Source organism: Panulirus ornatus, chromosome 16 (genome assembly GCF_036320965.1).
Source record: "Panulirus ornatus isolate Po-2019 chromosome 16, ASM3632096v1, whole genome shotgun sequence".
Lineage (NCBI taxonomy): Eukaryota > Metazoa > Arthropoda > Malacostraca > Decapoda > Palinuridae > Panulirus > Panulirus ornatus.
In genome coordinates this window covers 12,170,820-12,187,963 of record NC_092239.1, presented here as the reverse complement: position 1 = coordinate 12,187,963, position 17,144 = coordinate 12,170,820, and the positions used below count along the sequence as shown (strand labels likewise).

At 44.7% G+C, this 17,144-nt stretch overlaps 1 protein-coding gene across 1 annotated transcript in view; it reads right to left on the bottom strand.

The window, feature by feature from the left end:
* LOC139754141 (NACHT and WD repeat domain-containing protein 2) overlaps positions 1 to 17,144 on the bottom strand; it is a 55,569-nt gene that overhangs the window by 15,638 nt on the left and 22,787 nt on the right. The window contains 16 exon segments of the mRNA XM_071671275.1: positions 466 to 581; positions 1,135 to 1,347; positions 1,550 to 1,769; positions 6,091 to 6,263; positions 6,762 to 6,867; positions 7,104 to 7,250; positions 7,783 to 7,925; positions 8,683 to 8,784; positions 9,953 to 10,163; positions 10,487 to 10,626; positions 11,655 to 11,753; positions 12,408 to 12,475; positions 12,478 to 12,508; positions 14,519 to 14,758; positions 15,231 to 15,429; positions 16,664 to 16,889. Of these exon segments, the coding sequence (XP_071527376.1) occupies positions 466 to 581; positions 1,135 to 1,347; positions 1,550 to 1,769; positions 6,091 to 6,263; positions 6,762 to 6,867; positions 7,104 to 7,250; positions 7,783 to 7,925; positions 8,683 to 8,784; positions 9,953 to 10,163; positions 10,487 to 10,626; positions 11,655 to 11,753; positions 12,408 to 12,475; positions 12,478 to 12,508; positions 14,519 to 14,758; positions 15,231 to 15,429; positions 16,664 to 16,889 (2,434 nt within the window).

The window sequence follows — 17,144 nt, the reverse complement described above, 5'->3', positions numbered from 1 at the left end:
CAACACACTCCTATCTTATATCTTTAAAATGTGATGAGCAAAGAGCTACGTGAGAGAGAGAGAGAGAGAGAGAGAGAGAGAGAGAGAGAGAGAGAGAGAGAGAGAGAGAGAGAGAGAGAGAGAGAGAGAGAGAGAGAGAGAGAGAGAGAGCCACAGTATACGCAACACGGCCAAACTCAAAGGGGTTACAAAAGAAAGACATGAAAAACATGCACAAGAATAAGTACCACTAACATATCACTATGACCGCTCAATACGTATGAGAGACTGGAGTATATGAGTCACGTGGCCCTGCGTAAGCAAGTATGAGGAACATGAGTCTTTAAGAAGCATGAGACATTCCGTCCTCATATGACATTACCAGACATCCAAATAAGGAAGGAAGGATTGGACTATGAGACACATGAGCATTATATATGAGTAAGGATGAGATACATACGAGCCTTTGCGAGGCATGGAACAGACCTTTCGCCGTGGATGACCGCGCAGGAGTCTGAGAGGAGGGTGCCGATGACCTTCTCGCCCACCATCGGGTTCTCCAGCAGGAAGAACTCACTGGTGAGCATGTTCAGCAGAACCGTCTGTAGCCAGGGAGGAGGAAAGACACAGAGGGAGAACCATCAGTGTCTTCGGACAAGGAGGATGGGAGAAGTCTCTTACTCTATCACCAGGGAGATAGACAGATATAGTTGCTAGTCTATAGCTAGGGAGTTAGTAGGGATTTGTTAATCTATGGTCAAGGAGAGATGAGGAGTTGTCTGTCTATAGCCAGGCTGAAGGGGAACAATTGTTAGTTTTTAGCTCGGGAGAAATGGAGTGTTGCGAGTATGTAGTTACAGAAAAGGGGGGAAATGTCTAATCTGTCATCAGAAAGACAGAGAGAGAGCTGCTAGTCTGCATCCAGGAAAGAGTGTATTGTTAGTTATAACTAAGAAAAGGGACAAAGGTGCTAGTTTGTGGCCAGCGGTGGGGGAAGAGTCGTGACCGTTACTAACATGAGGGAGGATGAGCTTCTGTTAGTCTGCAAGAGGGATAGAGATAAAAAGAGAAACAGGGACGGAGAAGTTGAGAGTTAAAGGGGACATGCATGACAAAACGTTTAGGTCATGACGGAGAACTCTCCATGACGTGTACCTGGCTATTATTGGTGTGGGCGATGGAGTACTTGTTGTCTGGGGAGAGCACCAGGTCCTGCATGATGCCCTCGATGCCCGGGATGACCTCCCTTGTCAGGTCAGAGGTCGACAGGTCCCAGGTAATGAACTTGTTGGAGACGCTCACGATGTATCTTAGGTCGTGCGTCAACCGGAACCCGAAGACGGCGAACTGGTGACCTTCCAAAGAGTACTGTGAGAGTCAAAGGTCAGAGGTCAGTAAAATAGTACCACAAAGCGTGGAAGGTTAATGCAATGACACAGAAAATACGAGTTAACACTGTCTCAAAAAAATCTGAGTCTGTACGAATCAAATCACTCTCGTGCCACTACAGCAAAAAGTTAAAGCTCATCAAAATATCCACAGATCTGAAGAGTGTGGAGGTGTGCACCACCTTCAGGGGTCCTCCAGGAGTGTGGCTGCAGTGGTAGGAAGGCAGGAGGCCGCAGTGTTCGATGCCCTCCGCGTCACACTGCTCTAGCAGACTCTTGACGTGGGGGTTAGCCTCCATCTCCGGCAGAAGGCGACCCACAAGCTGCGGCGCCAACATATCCGGGTACTGCGATAGAATGGCGCCCCCGAGCCTCAGGGCGTCAGCCACTAGCATTAACTCTCTGCACGAGGAAGCGTGAAGTAACAGGGAGTCAGTGTAACATCAAGGATGGCGAGGATCTCGGGCAAGTACAGGAGGGATGCAACACCTCCAAGAGCATGTCAGGTACAGGGGCCACAGTACTCGACCTGCTCTTGACTTTATATCAGGCAAACAACTCGAGCGTTAAGCTGCAGAGTTCACTAGTATCCGAAAAAATTTTAATACTTAAGCCTCAACAACATTAAATATATACATCTAAAGCAAGGCAAGTTAGCCACTGGAGTAAATCTTTGTATCATGTGTACGTCAAATGTCAGTAAAAATTTCTGTATGAATCTAAAACTGTAAAAATGTAAAGAAAATGGATCATCTCTGGTATTGACATGTAAAGAAAATGGATCATCTCTGGTATTGACATGTAAAGAAAATGGATCATCTCTGGTATTGACATGTAAAGAAAATGGATTATCTCTGGTATTGACTACACATCTGTTAATGTATAGTTCATGATAATCAACAAGGGAAACAGCTACACAGATGACCACTATGATTAAAATGTGACCAAGAAGCTTGGCATGAGTTAATCTCAGGTTCTTCTTAAGGACAGTGTTTGAGGTAGAGAAGTAGACCGTGATTGTGCTAGATGGAAAAGACAGTGGTGTCAGAAATATCCAGACTCCATCTCAGTAAAATGTTGTTCGGACTGGAGCCAGAAAAGTGACAAACATAATAAATATTGAGAATGATCAGAATTGGGGGGCGATATGGTGGCTGGATGATGATGATTAGTAGGCAACAGTTGGTGTGGTTAAGTACTGAACACGGTGCACAGTGCGACAAAGGGGTCGGCCAAAGTTGTCTGGAAACTCTTGGACCCTGCGTGAACCGTGACATTCACGAGGTCGCTGCGCTTTCGTGCACAGGCCCCTCGGGAGTGCCGGTGGCAAACCCACTTCCCGCAAAAGGAAGTCTTTGGATAGTCGGTGCACTAAAAGAAGAGCAGCTAGTAGAAAGTCGTTCCAGGAGAGTCCAGTTGGGAGAACAGCGACGAGGTTCCAGATGAGGGGAATACCATCAAAGTGGTTGTTCAGATGGAGGCTGGAACACGATAGCGAAGTTCAGTACCGTGAGCCTGTTCAAAGGAGGCCAGAAGACAAGGTACCTGGTTGAGGAGGTAACAGTCTTCAGCGCGTTCAGAGGAGGTACAAATGTACTAGATGATGGGTAAGAGCGATACCAAAACAGTGTACTGTGACAATCAGGAACACAAAATGAGGGAGATACCAGAGGGAGACAGAACCGAACAGAATGCACATGAATGGTAAGTTTGCCTTAACAGTAAACCTAGAGAGACAGAACTTTACAGGAGCAGAACTGAGAATTAACTGTGGGTAGCAATGAATCAACTGAGGCAAGACTAAGAATCAACTGGGGTAAGTATAAGAATTGACTGAGAGAGGATTAAGGATCAACTTCAGCAGGATTAAGATTCATTTGAGGCAAGGCAAAGAATTAACAGATGCGAGACTAGGAATGTAACGAAGCAGGGCTAAGTAGGTTTCCGATCACAGGGACTGTCAGCAACAGAACAAAGAAAATGACAACAGGGAAGAGAAATTATTATCCGCCGGGAGATAAGAAAGCGAAACCTTTGGAGCACATTTAGGGAAACACTTCATGAACATTCCAGGAGGAACTTAAACAAAGAAACAACTGAAGAACTAAACAGATTTGGATTCGGGGAGGACGCCCGGTGGAAGTCGAAAATAATTGTACCGTTGCCCCAAACTCACCTGCTAAACAGCTGTAAAGGATCAGGGCGAAAATGGGACCAGAACAGGTGGTGTGAGAGTCATTCAAAAACCACTGAAAACAGATAGCTAGAGTACAGACGGTTATGGAGAACAAGTGGCAAAAACAGAGGGCCAAAACTCAAGATGGCCAGAGCTTGTAGAGAGCACAGATGGTCTGAGCAAGTGGCCATAACTAGTGGACTATACAGAAGACTTGGACATTATGGCCAGACTAGGAGGAAAAGACTGCAGGAACCAGATGACCAAAACGGGACACCAGGTGAAGAGTCTGGTCCAGGAGGAAGTAATGAGACTCCACAGAGGAAATACCATCAAAATGGTTCAGTTGGAGGCTGGAAGAACACCAAGTGGTCTGGGTAAATCCAGATGGTTGAGAAGAACAGGAAGTGGTCTGGGTAAATCCAGATGGTTGAGAAGAACAGGTATCTATGACAGATGGCCAGAAAAGGTGGCTAAATCAGGTGAAATGGAGTAGTTGAGTTAGATCAAGTGACCAGACAGTAACAGGTAACTAAAATACACCAATTTACACTCTACCTTTTCCTACGCAAGGTGCCTTCGCTGTTGGAAATTGTTATTTAGAAAATTATTCATTAGATTACGATATCATTTATCTTCTGAATTATTTAATCTTCTTTTGTTTTTATACAGTAATTATGTCTTGGGATTATATACAAAATTGTTTAAAAAGAAGCATACTATTAGCAAAAAATTTGAGATTAAAAATCATGAAATTAAATATTTTGTCATCTAATGCTATTGTTAGACATTTAAAGAAAAAACTACACAAAATTAGGTTATTCATCGAATTCAAATGAGTTGCCATGCAACTCAAAACGGTATAAAATCAGAAAAACATTGTCAAAGACTCAATAACTCCTGAAAACTGGAGAGCCTTGAGGATGTGCTGGGGTGGTCCTGGAGCACCTGTAGATGCCATTCGAATCAGAATTTCAGAACTTTAATGATAAATGCAGTAAAACAATTCAATCATATTTGACAACGACAAATGTGGTATATGTGATAGTGAAACATCTATAAGTCAACTTGGACAGGACCCCGAACATTCCTCAGAGCTGACTTTACTATCAAGTACTCAAAAATCCCCTCGAACTAGTAAAATATATCACAGGAATAAAATGAATATAAAAAAAAAGTCAAAAACTTTGACTACTTTAAATGCTATTGTTTTATTCCCGTTGTTAAAATGTGAGACGTTTACTGGAACATGGCAGGTGAGGAGGTATTACTTCATTCCTATGGTTAGACTATACCCATAGTATTCCCACTGACCTTTGACCTATACGACCACAACGGACCATTGATCCACACGATTACCTCTGACCTTGTTATCAACTGACCTGTCACCCAGATGATCACCAACAACCCTTGACCAATATAAGCGCCATTAACCCATGACCCATCAATCCACCACTGACCTTTGACCCATACGACCACCATTAACCCTTGACCCATTAGACCACCACTTGAACTTAATCCTATCAGGTCATCACCAACCCTTTACCATCACTATCTTCCTGACACATCATCATTTAACATCTGGTCTTGGCCCTTACCTCTGCATTCCTATTTCTAAAAACGTATCATAGACGTAAGGTAGAGATACTATACATCAATCACAAACGCTTAACGAAACTATTTACACACGGTGTTGGATGCGGTGAATTCACATATAACCAATGGTATCATGGAGCAGATCGAACCGCTTAAGATTCGAGACGTTATTCGAGTGTTTTCATCCCAGTGCTTCACGAACTTAAAGACACATGAACCTTTGATTCGCGAAGCCTCACCAGGGACAACAGAAATCTGCGGCTTTTTAAGAGCGTATCCAGTACACACGCCAAACATACATTTAATTTTAGTTAAAAGTTACCCTTATCAGACACCAGGCTGGAAATGTACGCAACAAACGAATCATAAAACGTAATGTTTCGAAACATAAACAACACCGGAATATCTGACTAAAAGAAATATGAGACGTTAACGAAGACGCTAATAAATACTGGCGCCTGTCTGAGTATATCACTACACTTAAGGTGCACATCAAAGGTTTAAAAACCAAGACCTCCTTAAAATCAACGCCCCTACAGACGAAGGAATTCACACGTTTGTTACTAACACTCAAAAATCTAACAACCCACACCAACACCTAGACCACAGGCAAAAAAAAAAAAAAAAAAAAAAAAAAAAAGGCAAAAAAAAAAATTCAATTCACTACAAAAAACGAACATGGACTAATGAATTTTTATCAGTTTAAAACCAGAATCCAATTATTAGGTTGTAATCAAGCCAATACCCAACCGAACCGTTATCATAAGAAAAAAATATATATATCCCTTTATTTTACAAATGATCAAATAAAACTAACTAAACCTCGGACCAAAATCAAAGTTATCTGAAAACAGTCGAGATCACAACCAACCACACAAGCCTCACACCATCAGAGCCCAAGACTCCCGGACGGTATAACAAATTTTACGTTTGCACTGTAAGGTGTCGTACCTGATCTGGTCTCGGTCATCGATGTGAGCAGAGGCGTCTTCGAAGTCGGAAAGGACGGCCTGCAGCGGGCAGGAGCTGAGCTTGGCGTGCAGCCACTGGTAGTTGAACAACACGTTCTTGTACAGGTCCTCGAACCTCCGTGCGCGCACCAGGTGGAACGGTAGCTCCCCGAACTGTTGGGACGAGTGGCAGTGTGGTGAACCATGGCAGCGCAGGAAGTAGGAACAGAGCTTCATGGTAGAAATATGGTGATCATGGTATAGTGTAGGTAACGTCAATGTGGCTTAATGGTAGTGGTATGATGATTATGGTAGTGTAGGTAGTGTTGAGTATGATGTTATGGTAACTCTTAATGAACTATGGATGACATGACGAGTACTTAAGGAGGCTAAGGAGCTGTCGGAATACTGGTGATCTGGATCCAGCAAAATTGACAGTTAGGAGAAGAGGGTCTACTGTGGGAAGCAACTCTGTCGTAAGGAAATGGAAGCAGTGCAGAACACATGATAACAACCATGGAGGACAATTTCAAGCAATCAGTTCCTTCATACTAACTCGTTCTCCTGTAAACCAAAGTTTTACGTCAGTACAGTTTGCTGTACGACATATCATTACGAACGTATCTAATGGATAGCGAGGGGCAACTGTGGAGAGGTTGTAAGTCCACCCACCTTCCTGAGGTTGTATCTGGTGATCTTGCCCTCCTTGTTGTAGTACACGAGGGGTTGTGGCGGCACCTTCCTGTCCGCCAGACCCTCCTTGCTCTTCAGGTTAAACCTGCAACGTCAAAGTTAAATATATGCCTGGAATGAAAGCGGGAGCTGCAAGTGAGTTAGGGTTCTCCCCTGTCTGAATTAATCATAAGACGATGCTATGGGGCACCACCGACTGACAGAGTCATAGCATTTCTATCATCAACTTTGTAAGCGTTATCACTGTCTACAGGAAAGTCGGCAGAAGAAATCGGCGCCATTGAGAGAGAGAGAGAGAGAGAGAGAGAGAGAGAGACTAACCTGTGTCTCTGGATCTCGGTATACTTGAAGGGCTTGGGCACGCCGCCGCCCCACAGACCCAGGAAGTAGTCGGCGATCATGGAGTGGAAGTAGATGGCCAGGTTCTGGTTGGTGAAGTACCGCTTCCTCGCTGCCTCGTTGAACTGCCTGTCGGTGGACCGACGCCCGCTCTGTGAGCGTTCATGCTTTCGAAAATACAAGATACATAAACGTATCGGGATACTTGTTTAATATACGAACAGTGTGTGAAATCCCACATTTTGTGGGTTTTGCGGTGTCGAGGTTGTTAGAGAGGCTATAACCAATGTTGTTTGTTTTTTCCTGACACAGCTTTGTTAAGGTGAGAATGGCAGTTTGATAGAATAGGTTATATGGAAGAATTTTCTATATACACAAAAAATCATGGAACATATTGTTAGAGACAAAGAAATATTGACCAAAACAAAGAGTTTTAAGCAGTGAGTTACAGGCCACCACAGAAGGCACTCTGTTACCTCATTATCTACCCATCTATATGTATGTCCATCTATCTATTTGTCTGTATGTCTCCCACTCTCTATATCTAACTTGACCTGCGACAGAGAAGTTAGAAATGACCTCCGAAACAGAGGTGCAGCATGACCTGTGGCACAGAAGTAGAGGAGGACTACTGACCTCTGACCCCGACGTCGTCACTGACCTGTGGTACCAGTTGAGGACGGAGACGCCGTCTGCCTCACAGTCCGAGAGATAGTTGGGGAGGTCGTTTCTAATCCTGGTCCAGAGGAGGGGAGGAATACGACGGACCGGCGGCATGTGGTACTGGTACACGTCGTCCAGCACCTGGGGACACGGGACGTGGTACTTACGTATGATGGCACACATGAACAACAGACACTCGAAATTAAAGATCGAGGTACACATTGTACTGTCTGGGGCCCCTGACTAACATGCTGAGATATAAATGGATAAACGGAACATCTAAGTGTAGCACAGAACGAACACTTGCAAGGGATAAAGAAGCGAAAACTAATGCATAACTCTTGAGTCACGACAAACCCGCGTAGCTGAAAGACGGGAAAGTTTTAAGAAGTCGTAAACATAAACATGCATATCTTTGGGATTCAGAAGTAAATTTGAGGGACGAACAAATCAGATTCTGGAATATAAGCAAGAGAAATTAGCATATAAAGCTCCTCGGTTTCAGTGTAAAAATGAGCAGTCATGGTGACAGAACTCCGTAAGTCTAACCAAGAGGAAAAGAAAAATAGGATAGTCATAAACAGGAAAGAAAGCTATATTGATTAAAGTTTTTGTTGATGATTTTAATAGTGTCAGAAATGAAACTTGTGATCTTAATATCATATCATATTTTTGATGTTACAATTCTGGTGAAAACACACAATTATGCTTTTCTAAGTTATCAATGGTGTCTGTGTTCAATATTCCTTTATTAAAGTAAGAAAATGCGTGTAAATTATCAGATGACGTGAAACCATTTCATGTTTCTTGGGAAAGGTATGAGAAAAAAAGCAAAAGAATCCAGTACGGTCTAGAAAACTGGTGAGGTAAAAAGGTTAAGCTTGGAGTGACGACATACCTTGTCGTCGAGGGAAATCAGGTCTTCCAGCTCAGACTCGGAGAGTCCATTCTTGCTGGCAGTGATGTAAGCCAGCGCATGGGACACCAGCAGACGACCATGCTGCAATGACCATAATCCATACCATATTTCATACGTTCATTTGAATTTAAAACCCCCTGTCTTCATGACATATAGTATTATACTCAAAAACTTTTCCTGTATCATCTCCATATTTTTTATCTTTTACTTGCGCATTCATTGCGCAAAAACATGATACAAACCTTGCAAACACCTTATTTGAGGTTTGGGAATGCTATCATAATTTTCCGAAACACAGGTCTTGCAATATTCTCAAGTTACTTGAAGAATACAAGGCGCCAAGTCCTTCATCTAAATTTGATCAACTCTCTATTAGTTAAGCATAGAAAAAATATCGTTTTCTATTCTTCTACTTCATTGAAAACGAAAACCTTTTGAGGATAATATTATAAAATAAATCAACGCTCACAAGTGAAACCTCTACAGCTCTAAGTTATATTTCTAATAAGAAATAAAAATGAGCATAAAAAAATTGTTACTTCCAAAATTAATTTGATAGCTCAGAAAGTACTACATATCACAGCACACACGCAGATGTTAAATCATGTTATTGTGTAATATCTATGTGATTCCTATGCAGTTTAAGTATGATTTCTCCAATAGTGCAGGAGTGACGAAAGCACATGAAAACATAACACTATATCACAACGGACAAGAAGATAGTTTTGAAAGGTGTTTGAAAAGTCAGTGTTATTAGAAGTCCCTGCAATTAGCTACTTTTTTAAAAGCTACAGAAATCAACATTACTGTTCAACGTGTCATGTTCCTGGTGTCAAATCAATTAAAAAATAAAATATCAGATTGCTATGGTTTAACATAATATTAGCATAAATAATTACTTATGTAGGTTGCTGTTCAGCGAACATCTCACTACAGTAACAGGTTAGCTAACCACAATCCTCCAGATCACTCAAAATTTTCACTGAAATGGGGATGTGAAGCCCCAAGTCCCCTCCCCTTCCACCACTGTTCCACATAGAAATCGGGATGTGAAGCCCCAAGTCCCCTCCCCTTCCACCACTGTTCCACCGTCTTTCTTAAGCCCTTTCTTACTATATTCTATTTTGTTCACTCAATCACAAACGTCTCATCATAATCATCTAACACTTGCATTTCGAGTCTGACTTCATCCTCGACCTAAGCCTTTGACACACCTATAATCTAAATCTCGATGGTTCCTGAGACTGACCTTGACCTCGACCTTGGAGAAGAGCATCATGATGGAGTCCATGACGTTGGAGGCGAGGTAGGTGTCCTGAGGCTTGCTGTAGCTCTTCCAGCGGCAGATCTCGGCGAAGACCAGCTTGACGAAGATCGGAAGGGAGCAGCGCGAGATGGCGTTACTCACAACCCGCCACTGGTAGTTGTTCAGGTCCCGCTTGGCGGTGTGCATCCACTTCCTGCAGGAGACCAGCAGACCTACCTGTAGCCTCTCATGTGAGGCTTGCCTCTCTCATGAGTGAATTACACTTCACTAGAATTTCACGTCATATTACAACTAGAGGAAGAGTTCTACAGCCATGAAAACGAAAATCACGGAAACGTATGTAGTAATACGTTAAAAGTCATTTCAGTTACATGATAATTACACTTAAAAAGAACCTCACGGTAAGATATCCATACCAATATTTAGTATAACTAATATCCTTTTATACTAATTACTCTATGAGTAAACTTTAGAACTGTTTGAACCTTACAAGTGGCAGGACGCGAGTGTACTCACTTGATAATGTCCATGGCGAGGTCCTCACCGAGCGCCCTCACCTCCAGGAAGTTGTCTTCGTTGTCGATCATCCGCCTCAGGAGTGTGTAGTCCTTGGAGAGCTCCGGGTCGTTCTCCTCAGACACGCACGACACCACGATCTGTAGGGATGGTGGCCGCTCTGTCTTTACAACTTCCATCTTTGTTTAATGATCTGTTAGCGACTCAAGGGCTTACGCCAACACGTCTAGAGATGTCTAACGCGAGGAGCAAGGCGATACATAAATGATTTTCTCTCAGTAACCGTTGAAGACCATATGGTATACCTAAGTCCCCCATGGCTTACGAAAGTGAATTTTTTTTTTTTTTTTTTTTTTATACTTTGTCGCTGTCTCCCGCGTTTGCGAGGTAGCGCAAGGAATTTTACCATCGCCAAAAACTTAGCTTTGAAGCCCATGACTGATCTAAGAAGATATTCCATATCATGATAAAATGTATAATTTTTTTCTGTTTCAACGTAGTGAACGTCTTTTTCTATTATACATAATTCAACTGATATTTTCTTTCGTAATCATGAAGGGAGGTAGGAGAACTACCTACAGATAAGCTCCCGTGCTAGGCTCGTGTCTGGTGTAACTTGAGCGACAAGTTTCGTATCTCCACAAACTATACGCGGGTTATACAAGTGATGAAAATGACAAAAAGGACTGATCTATCGGGTCGAAGGCCATGGGACTACCATTCTCAATACTGCAAGAATATACACTATTAAGTCTAGACACAGTGTTCTGAGAATATTCAATGCAGAGTGCAAGACAAGGCAGAGGTGTGTAGGTTAGGTAAGACCATTCCATGCGAGATGAGACATGCAGGGGGTACAGATGACTACTCCACACAGGAGTTACGACGAGCAAATGAGCTGTGGATTCACCTGAGGCCACTCCATACATAGGTTATGACAAGCAAAGGTGCTGTGGATTTAGCTGAGGCCACTCCATACAGGAGTTACGACAAGTGAGGGAGTTGTGGGTTTCGCTGAGACCACTCCATACAGGGCTTAAGACAAGCACAGGATGTATGGGCTAATCTGCGGGTTTGAGAAGTCAGGGAGTTGCAGGTTTATCCAAGACCAGTGCATGTAGGGTGTGGGCCAGGGAAGCGGGAGTGTGATGGGGGAGGACACACTCACCTTAACGTTGGGCGGGAGGCGGGTGGGGATCCAGGACATACGGTTGGCGTCGGTGGCGCCCGTCACCTGGTCCACACTGTCCAGGAAGATGAGCAGCGGCTGCCGAGGCAAGAGGGGCTCGATGAAAATCGAGAGAGAGAGAGAGAGAGAGAGAGAGAGAGAGAGAGAGAGAGAGAGAGAGAGAGAGAGAGAGAGAGAGAGAGAGAGAGAGAGAGAGAGAGAGAGAGCGCAAGGATACAAGAGGAAAGAAAATAGAAAAAAAGGAAGGAAAGAAAAGAAAGAGAAAAAGAGGACAGAATGTCTGGAACACAACTAAGACGATCCAGAGAGAGAGAGAGAGAGAGAGAGAGAGAGAGAGAGAGGACATCAACAAGAATTAAAGCAAACAACAGACCTGCAAAACAAAACACATCCCATCATTTAATTTTTTTTCTTTTTTTTTTAATATGGTGAATTATGAGGATTAATCCTGATGAAATCATAATGGTATCTGGCAGCGATTAACGTGTGTATAAAGAATTTCGTGATACCATGTAATGTTGCACATCTGGGCAGGGAGGGGATTACGGTAAACAAATGTTTCTCACCAATTTCATTGGCTAAAGATGTGTGTATGCCAACGTGTCTGTTGACCTGAAGTTGTTAAGCAAGCAATTCCTCCCACCGTCTAAGAGACGGAGAAAAGAATCTAACTATAGTTTTACCACCAGTGGCCTCGGGTCAAGTATCGAAGTAGATCAACATGTTCCTCACCATCTGGGTCGTGCCACAGTTCAGCAGCTCCTTCAGGTGGGCGGTGAGGGGCACCAGGTCATCGGGATGTCCTCGAAGGGCAGCATGTAGTTGTAGGAGATCTGGAAAACCAAAAGGACCTGTTATAACGGTAGCTGGAAACAAGTGTAGTTTCGCTTCTCTAAACAAGTGTAGCTTCTCTCTCTCTCTCTCTCTCTCTCTCTCTCTCTCTCTCTCTCTCTCTCTCTCTCTCACTCTCTCTCTCTCTCTCTCTCTCTCTCTCTCTCTCTCTCTCTCTGTAATCCTGATGCCAACACCTGTTCTGGATCTGGTTCTGCAAGAACTATCTTGATCTTAGAACCACAACACTTGGTGCCTCATACAAGCCACTTCATCACGTAGAAAAAAAAAAAAAACACGTCGATTGCATCATCAACGAGAGTACGAGTGGTCTCATTTCAGGGGTGAGTTGTGTTATAAGAAAACCAAATTGCAGATTAAGGACTGAACCAATGACTTCATGTCCAATTGGCTGGTTAAAGTGAAACCATGAGATATGTTTGTATAAAATCAAGGGAATCATCACCTATAGCCAGTCGCTATCCTGAGGGAGGCTGATACGAGAGGCTGCATGGGTTATAGATATATCTTAGATCGTCAAGCCAATGCCCCTCTGAGAACGACAAGAGACATCTGTCGAGACGAAGAAAGCGAAGGCAAGGAGAACCACGCCAGAAAACTACTGAGGGTCAGGAGGGTATCGTGTGTGTGTGTGTGTGTGTGTGTGTGTGTGTGTGTGTGTGCAGTGGTTGGGGAGGGGAAGGATGATGTCTCCAGCCGTAGGAATGAGGAGGTCAAACAGGGACAGACAAGCGGATGGGTAGGTACATAAAATTGGTTAGTTTGTTATTCACACAGCATGACAAAACCTTTACTAGCATAACTGAAACTGGGATTTCCAGACAAAGCAATATCCACAAAAACAGGGAAAAAGTCGTCCCAGGATTTACGTAAGCCAGATAGCGATACACGTCACGGTTCCCGCCAACCTCGAGACCAAGCAGTACTGATGGGATCCACACGGGCAACGAACGCAGTAGAATTCCTCCGTTCGCTCGTAAGATTATCCCTAATTATCTCTTTCATCTTCCAAAGCATCAGCCGCTATTATATAATAACACGCTATGTGAATTAGACACAATTACGTGGTTATATACATTATCCTCTCATTACCTGGGTTATGGGATGTTCCTTAAAGCGTAAAGACAAGATACTCTCGACCAAGGAAGCGAACGCTTCCCTTTGACAATTTCACATACAGTGGTAGTAAGTCGTTCTTTTATGATTTACTCACCAGGAAATGATCGCGCGTCCTGACCTTAGTTAGCAGCACTTTGCTCGGCCGTTCATACCAACTTCATCATCAATGAATCGTGGAAGCAATCTAATCATTATCCCTATTATCAACTCTGTTAATTTACCTTGAGGTAGTCAAAGGTTTCCACCCAACAGTTGAGGTCGTGCTTCGATAGGCGGAAAAGAATATTAGAATAATTACACAAGCAGATTTACAAGTCCGCTGATATAATCTTAAGGAGTTTTAATTGAGAAAATTAAGGTTTAATTGGTCGAATTATAGAAACATGACTGACCTGGTGGCCAAGAATGAGTGCCTGACTTGAATGGGTGACCAAGTTAATACCTTCAACCCGGTGACTGATCAAGTAATTCAGGCATGATGACTGGTGCATCTAGCCAAATCACATGCCTTGGTGACCTAGATGGGACTCCTGACCTGGTGACTGAGTAAATCAAGCATGAAAGCTTAGGCGGTGCATCCAGAATGGTAACTCGTCAACCACAATAACCAGGTGACGTAAATGGTGCTTCTCACCTGTATAACTGCCTGGTGTAGATGACGTGGTGACAAAGAGAAATTGGCTGGGCTTGGCACGTCTGATCTACGGAGGAGACGTCCCTGTCAACATGACCTAGTGAGCTGGTTTGCATGTCTCATCTACTCAGTAGACATGAGTGTAAACATGACCTGGTAAGCTGGCTAGGATGGCACTTCTGATCTACTGGCTCATGTGGCAGGACTAATACCTGGCGACCTGGCCGGTAGAACTGACCTGGTGGCAGATGGAGGTGAGGAGAGGGGTGAGGGCAGTGGACTCTGGCGAGGTGCCGACGAAGCGGATGACGAGGATGGGCTTCGCGTGTGCCAGCCACTGCACGCAGTTGGAGGCGCACTTGGCGAGGAGCGAGGTTTTGCCGCAGCCGCCAGCCCCGTGCAGCAGCAGCGGATTGACCGAGGGGCCCTTGATGTACTCCTCCACCTTCTTCACCTCCTCCTCGCGCCCGTAAAATACCTGGGGAACACAGGAGGATAACAGGTAACACTTTATTGGCGACTGTCAGAGAAAAAAACTGCCTGTAAAGCTTAACCAGGTAAGAAAGTGTACAGTGTAATTCTTCCAACATTAGGATGCATCATGTTGTTTTACCTTCCACGGATAATTGGCGATGGTCGCTGTTAAGACTCTAAATCACCATGACAACCAGCACACACACACACACACACACACACACACACACACACATACCTGGCTTAGGCTAGAGTGTGTGTGTGTGCGTGTTTATAAAAATGAAGGAATAAAGACAGGTGCATCAGTACGAAGTTAAGAGACGAGGTGACACGAGTGTAAAGAAATTCTCTCTTCCCGTAAGACACACACACAAACATTAAACACACACACACACACACACACACACACAGAGAGAGAGAGAGAGAGAGAGAGAGAGAGAGAGAGAGAGAGAGAGAGAGAGAGAGCAGGCGCGCACCGTGACTGAGTTCTTGCAGGCGTGGAGGTGTTGGAGGATCTCTGTGATGATCTGGCCCTGAGCCGAGGAGTCCTCCTTCCGCATGGCTCGGTCTATGAGCTTGGTCATCCCCTTGTAGAAGTGGGTGCAGAACTCCTGCAGGTACTCGCCGTGCGTCTCCTTAGCCAGGCCCTCTCGACCGATCCACTCCACTGTGTACCTGGACACAGGGAGAGTCGTTACTGTTAATGATGATTACTCGTTAATGACTCTAATGATTAATAATAATGACCTTTCAACAACCATCCTGGTTGAAAATGATGAGTGAAAGACTAAATCTGGGAAGAAACCTCACCTGTGGTAGTTGGTCGACTCTCTATCCTGCCTCACCTGTGGTATTAGGTAGACTCTCTATCCTGCCTCACCTGTGGTAGATGGTAGGGACTCTCTATCCTGCCTTACCTGTGGTAGTTGGTAGAGACTCTCTATCCTGCCTCACCTGTGGTAGTTGGTAGACTCTATCCTGCCTCACCTGTGGTAGTTGGTAGACTCTCTATCCTGCCTCACCTGTGGTAGCTGGTAGACTCTATCCTGCCTCACCTGTGGTAGTTGGTAGACTATCCTGCCTCACCTGTGGTAGTTGGTAGACTCTATCCAGCCTCACCTGCGGTAGTTGGTAGACTCTATCCTGCCTCACCTGTGGTGGTTGGTAGACTCTCTATCCTGCCTCACCTGTGGTAGTTGGTAGACTCTATCCTGCCTCACCTGTGGTAGTTGGTAGACTCTCTATCCTGCCTCACCGGTGGTAGTTGGTAGACTCTCTATCCTGCCTCACCGGTGGTAGTTGGTAGACTCTCTATCCTGCCTCACCTGTGGTAGGTGGTAGACTCTCTATCCTGCCTCACCTGTGGTAGATGGTAGAGACTCTCTATCCTGCCTCACCGGTGGTAGTTGGTAGACTCTCTATCCTGCCTTACCTGTGGTAGTTGGTAGACTCTCTATCCTGCCTCACCTGTGGTAGTTGTAGACTCTATCCTGCCTCACCTGTGGTAGTTGGTAGACTCTCTATCCTGCCTCACCTGTGGTAGATGGTAGAGACTCTCTATCGTGCCTCACCGGTGGTAGTTGGTAGACTCTATCCTGCCTCACCTGTGGTAGTTGGTAGACTCTATCCTGCCTCACCTGTGGTAGTTGGTAGACTCTCTATCCTGCCTCACCTGTGGAAGTTGGTCGACTCTATCCTGCCTCACCTGTGGTAGATGGTAGAGACTCTCTATCCTGCCTCACCTGTGGTAGTTGGTCGACTCTATCCTGCCTCACCTGTGGTAGTTGGTAGACTCTCTATCCTGCCTCACCTGTGGTAGTTGGTCGACTCTATCCTGCCTCACCTGTGGTAGTTGGTCGACTCTATCCTGCCTCACCTGTGGTAGTTGGTAGACTGTATCCTGCCTCACCTGTGGTAGTTGGTCGACTCTATCCTGCCGGGGAGGCGCACGTCCCTCAGGTCAGACAGGAGCTTCATGGCCTCCCCGTCTATCTGACGGTTGACGATGTCGATGAAGTTGGCAGCGCGGCGGAGGTTCTGCAGGTTGATGTTGTTGATGTAGCGCACGAAGGCCAGCGTGTGGTTCTTGGTGTTCTTCACGTTCAGAATCCCGTTGATGACCTCGCGCTCCGTCACTAGTGCAGCACGGGGTGAGGAGGGTGAAGGAGGGGGTGTGTCAGAGGTTAAAGGTCATATGGGGGGGGGGGGGTTTCCCCTTCGCTAATACGGGGTAATTTAGAGGTTGATGGGTCTAAGGCTCCTTTACTAAAGTGGTATGAGTGAGAAGGTAAAGGTCAAAGGGCTTCGATCATTAAAATGCCATACGGGTCAAAAGGTTACATGCTAAATGTTACTAGAGATATAACGAAGGTTAAAAGGCTATTAGGTCA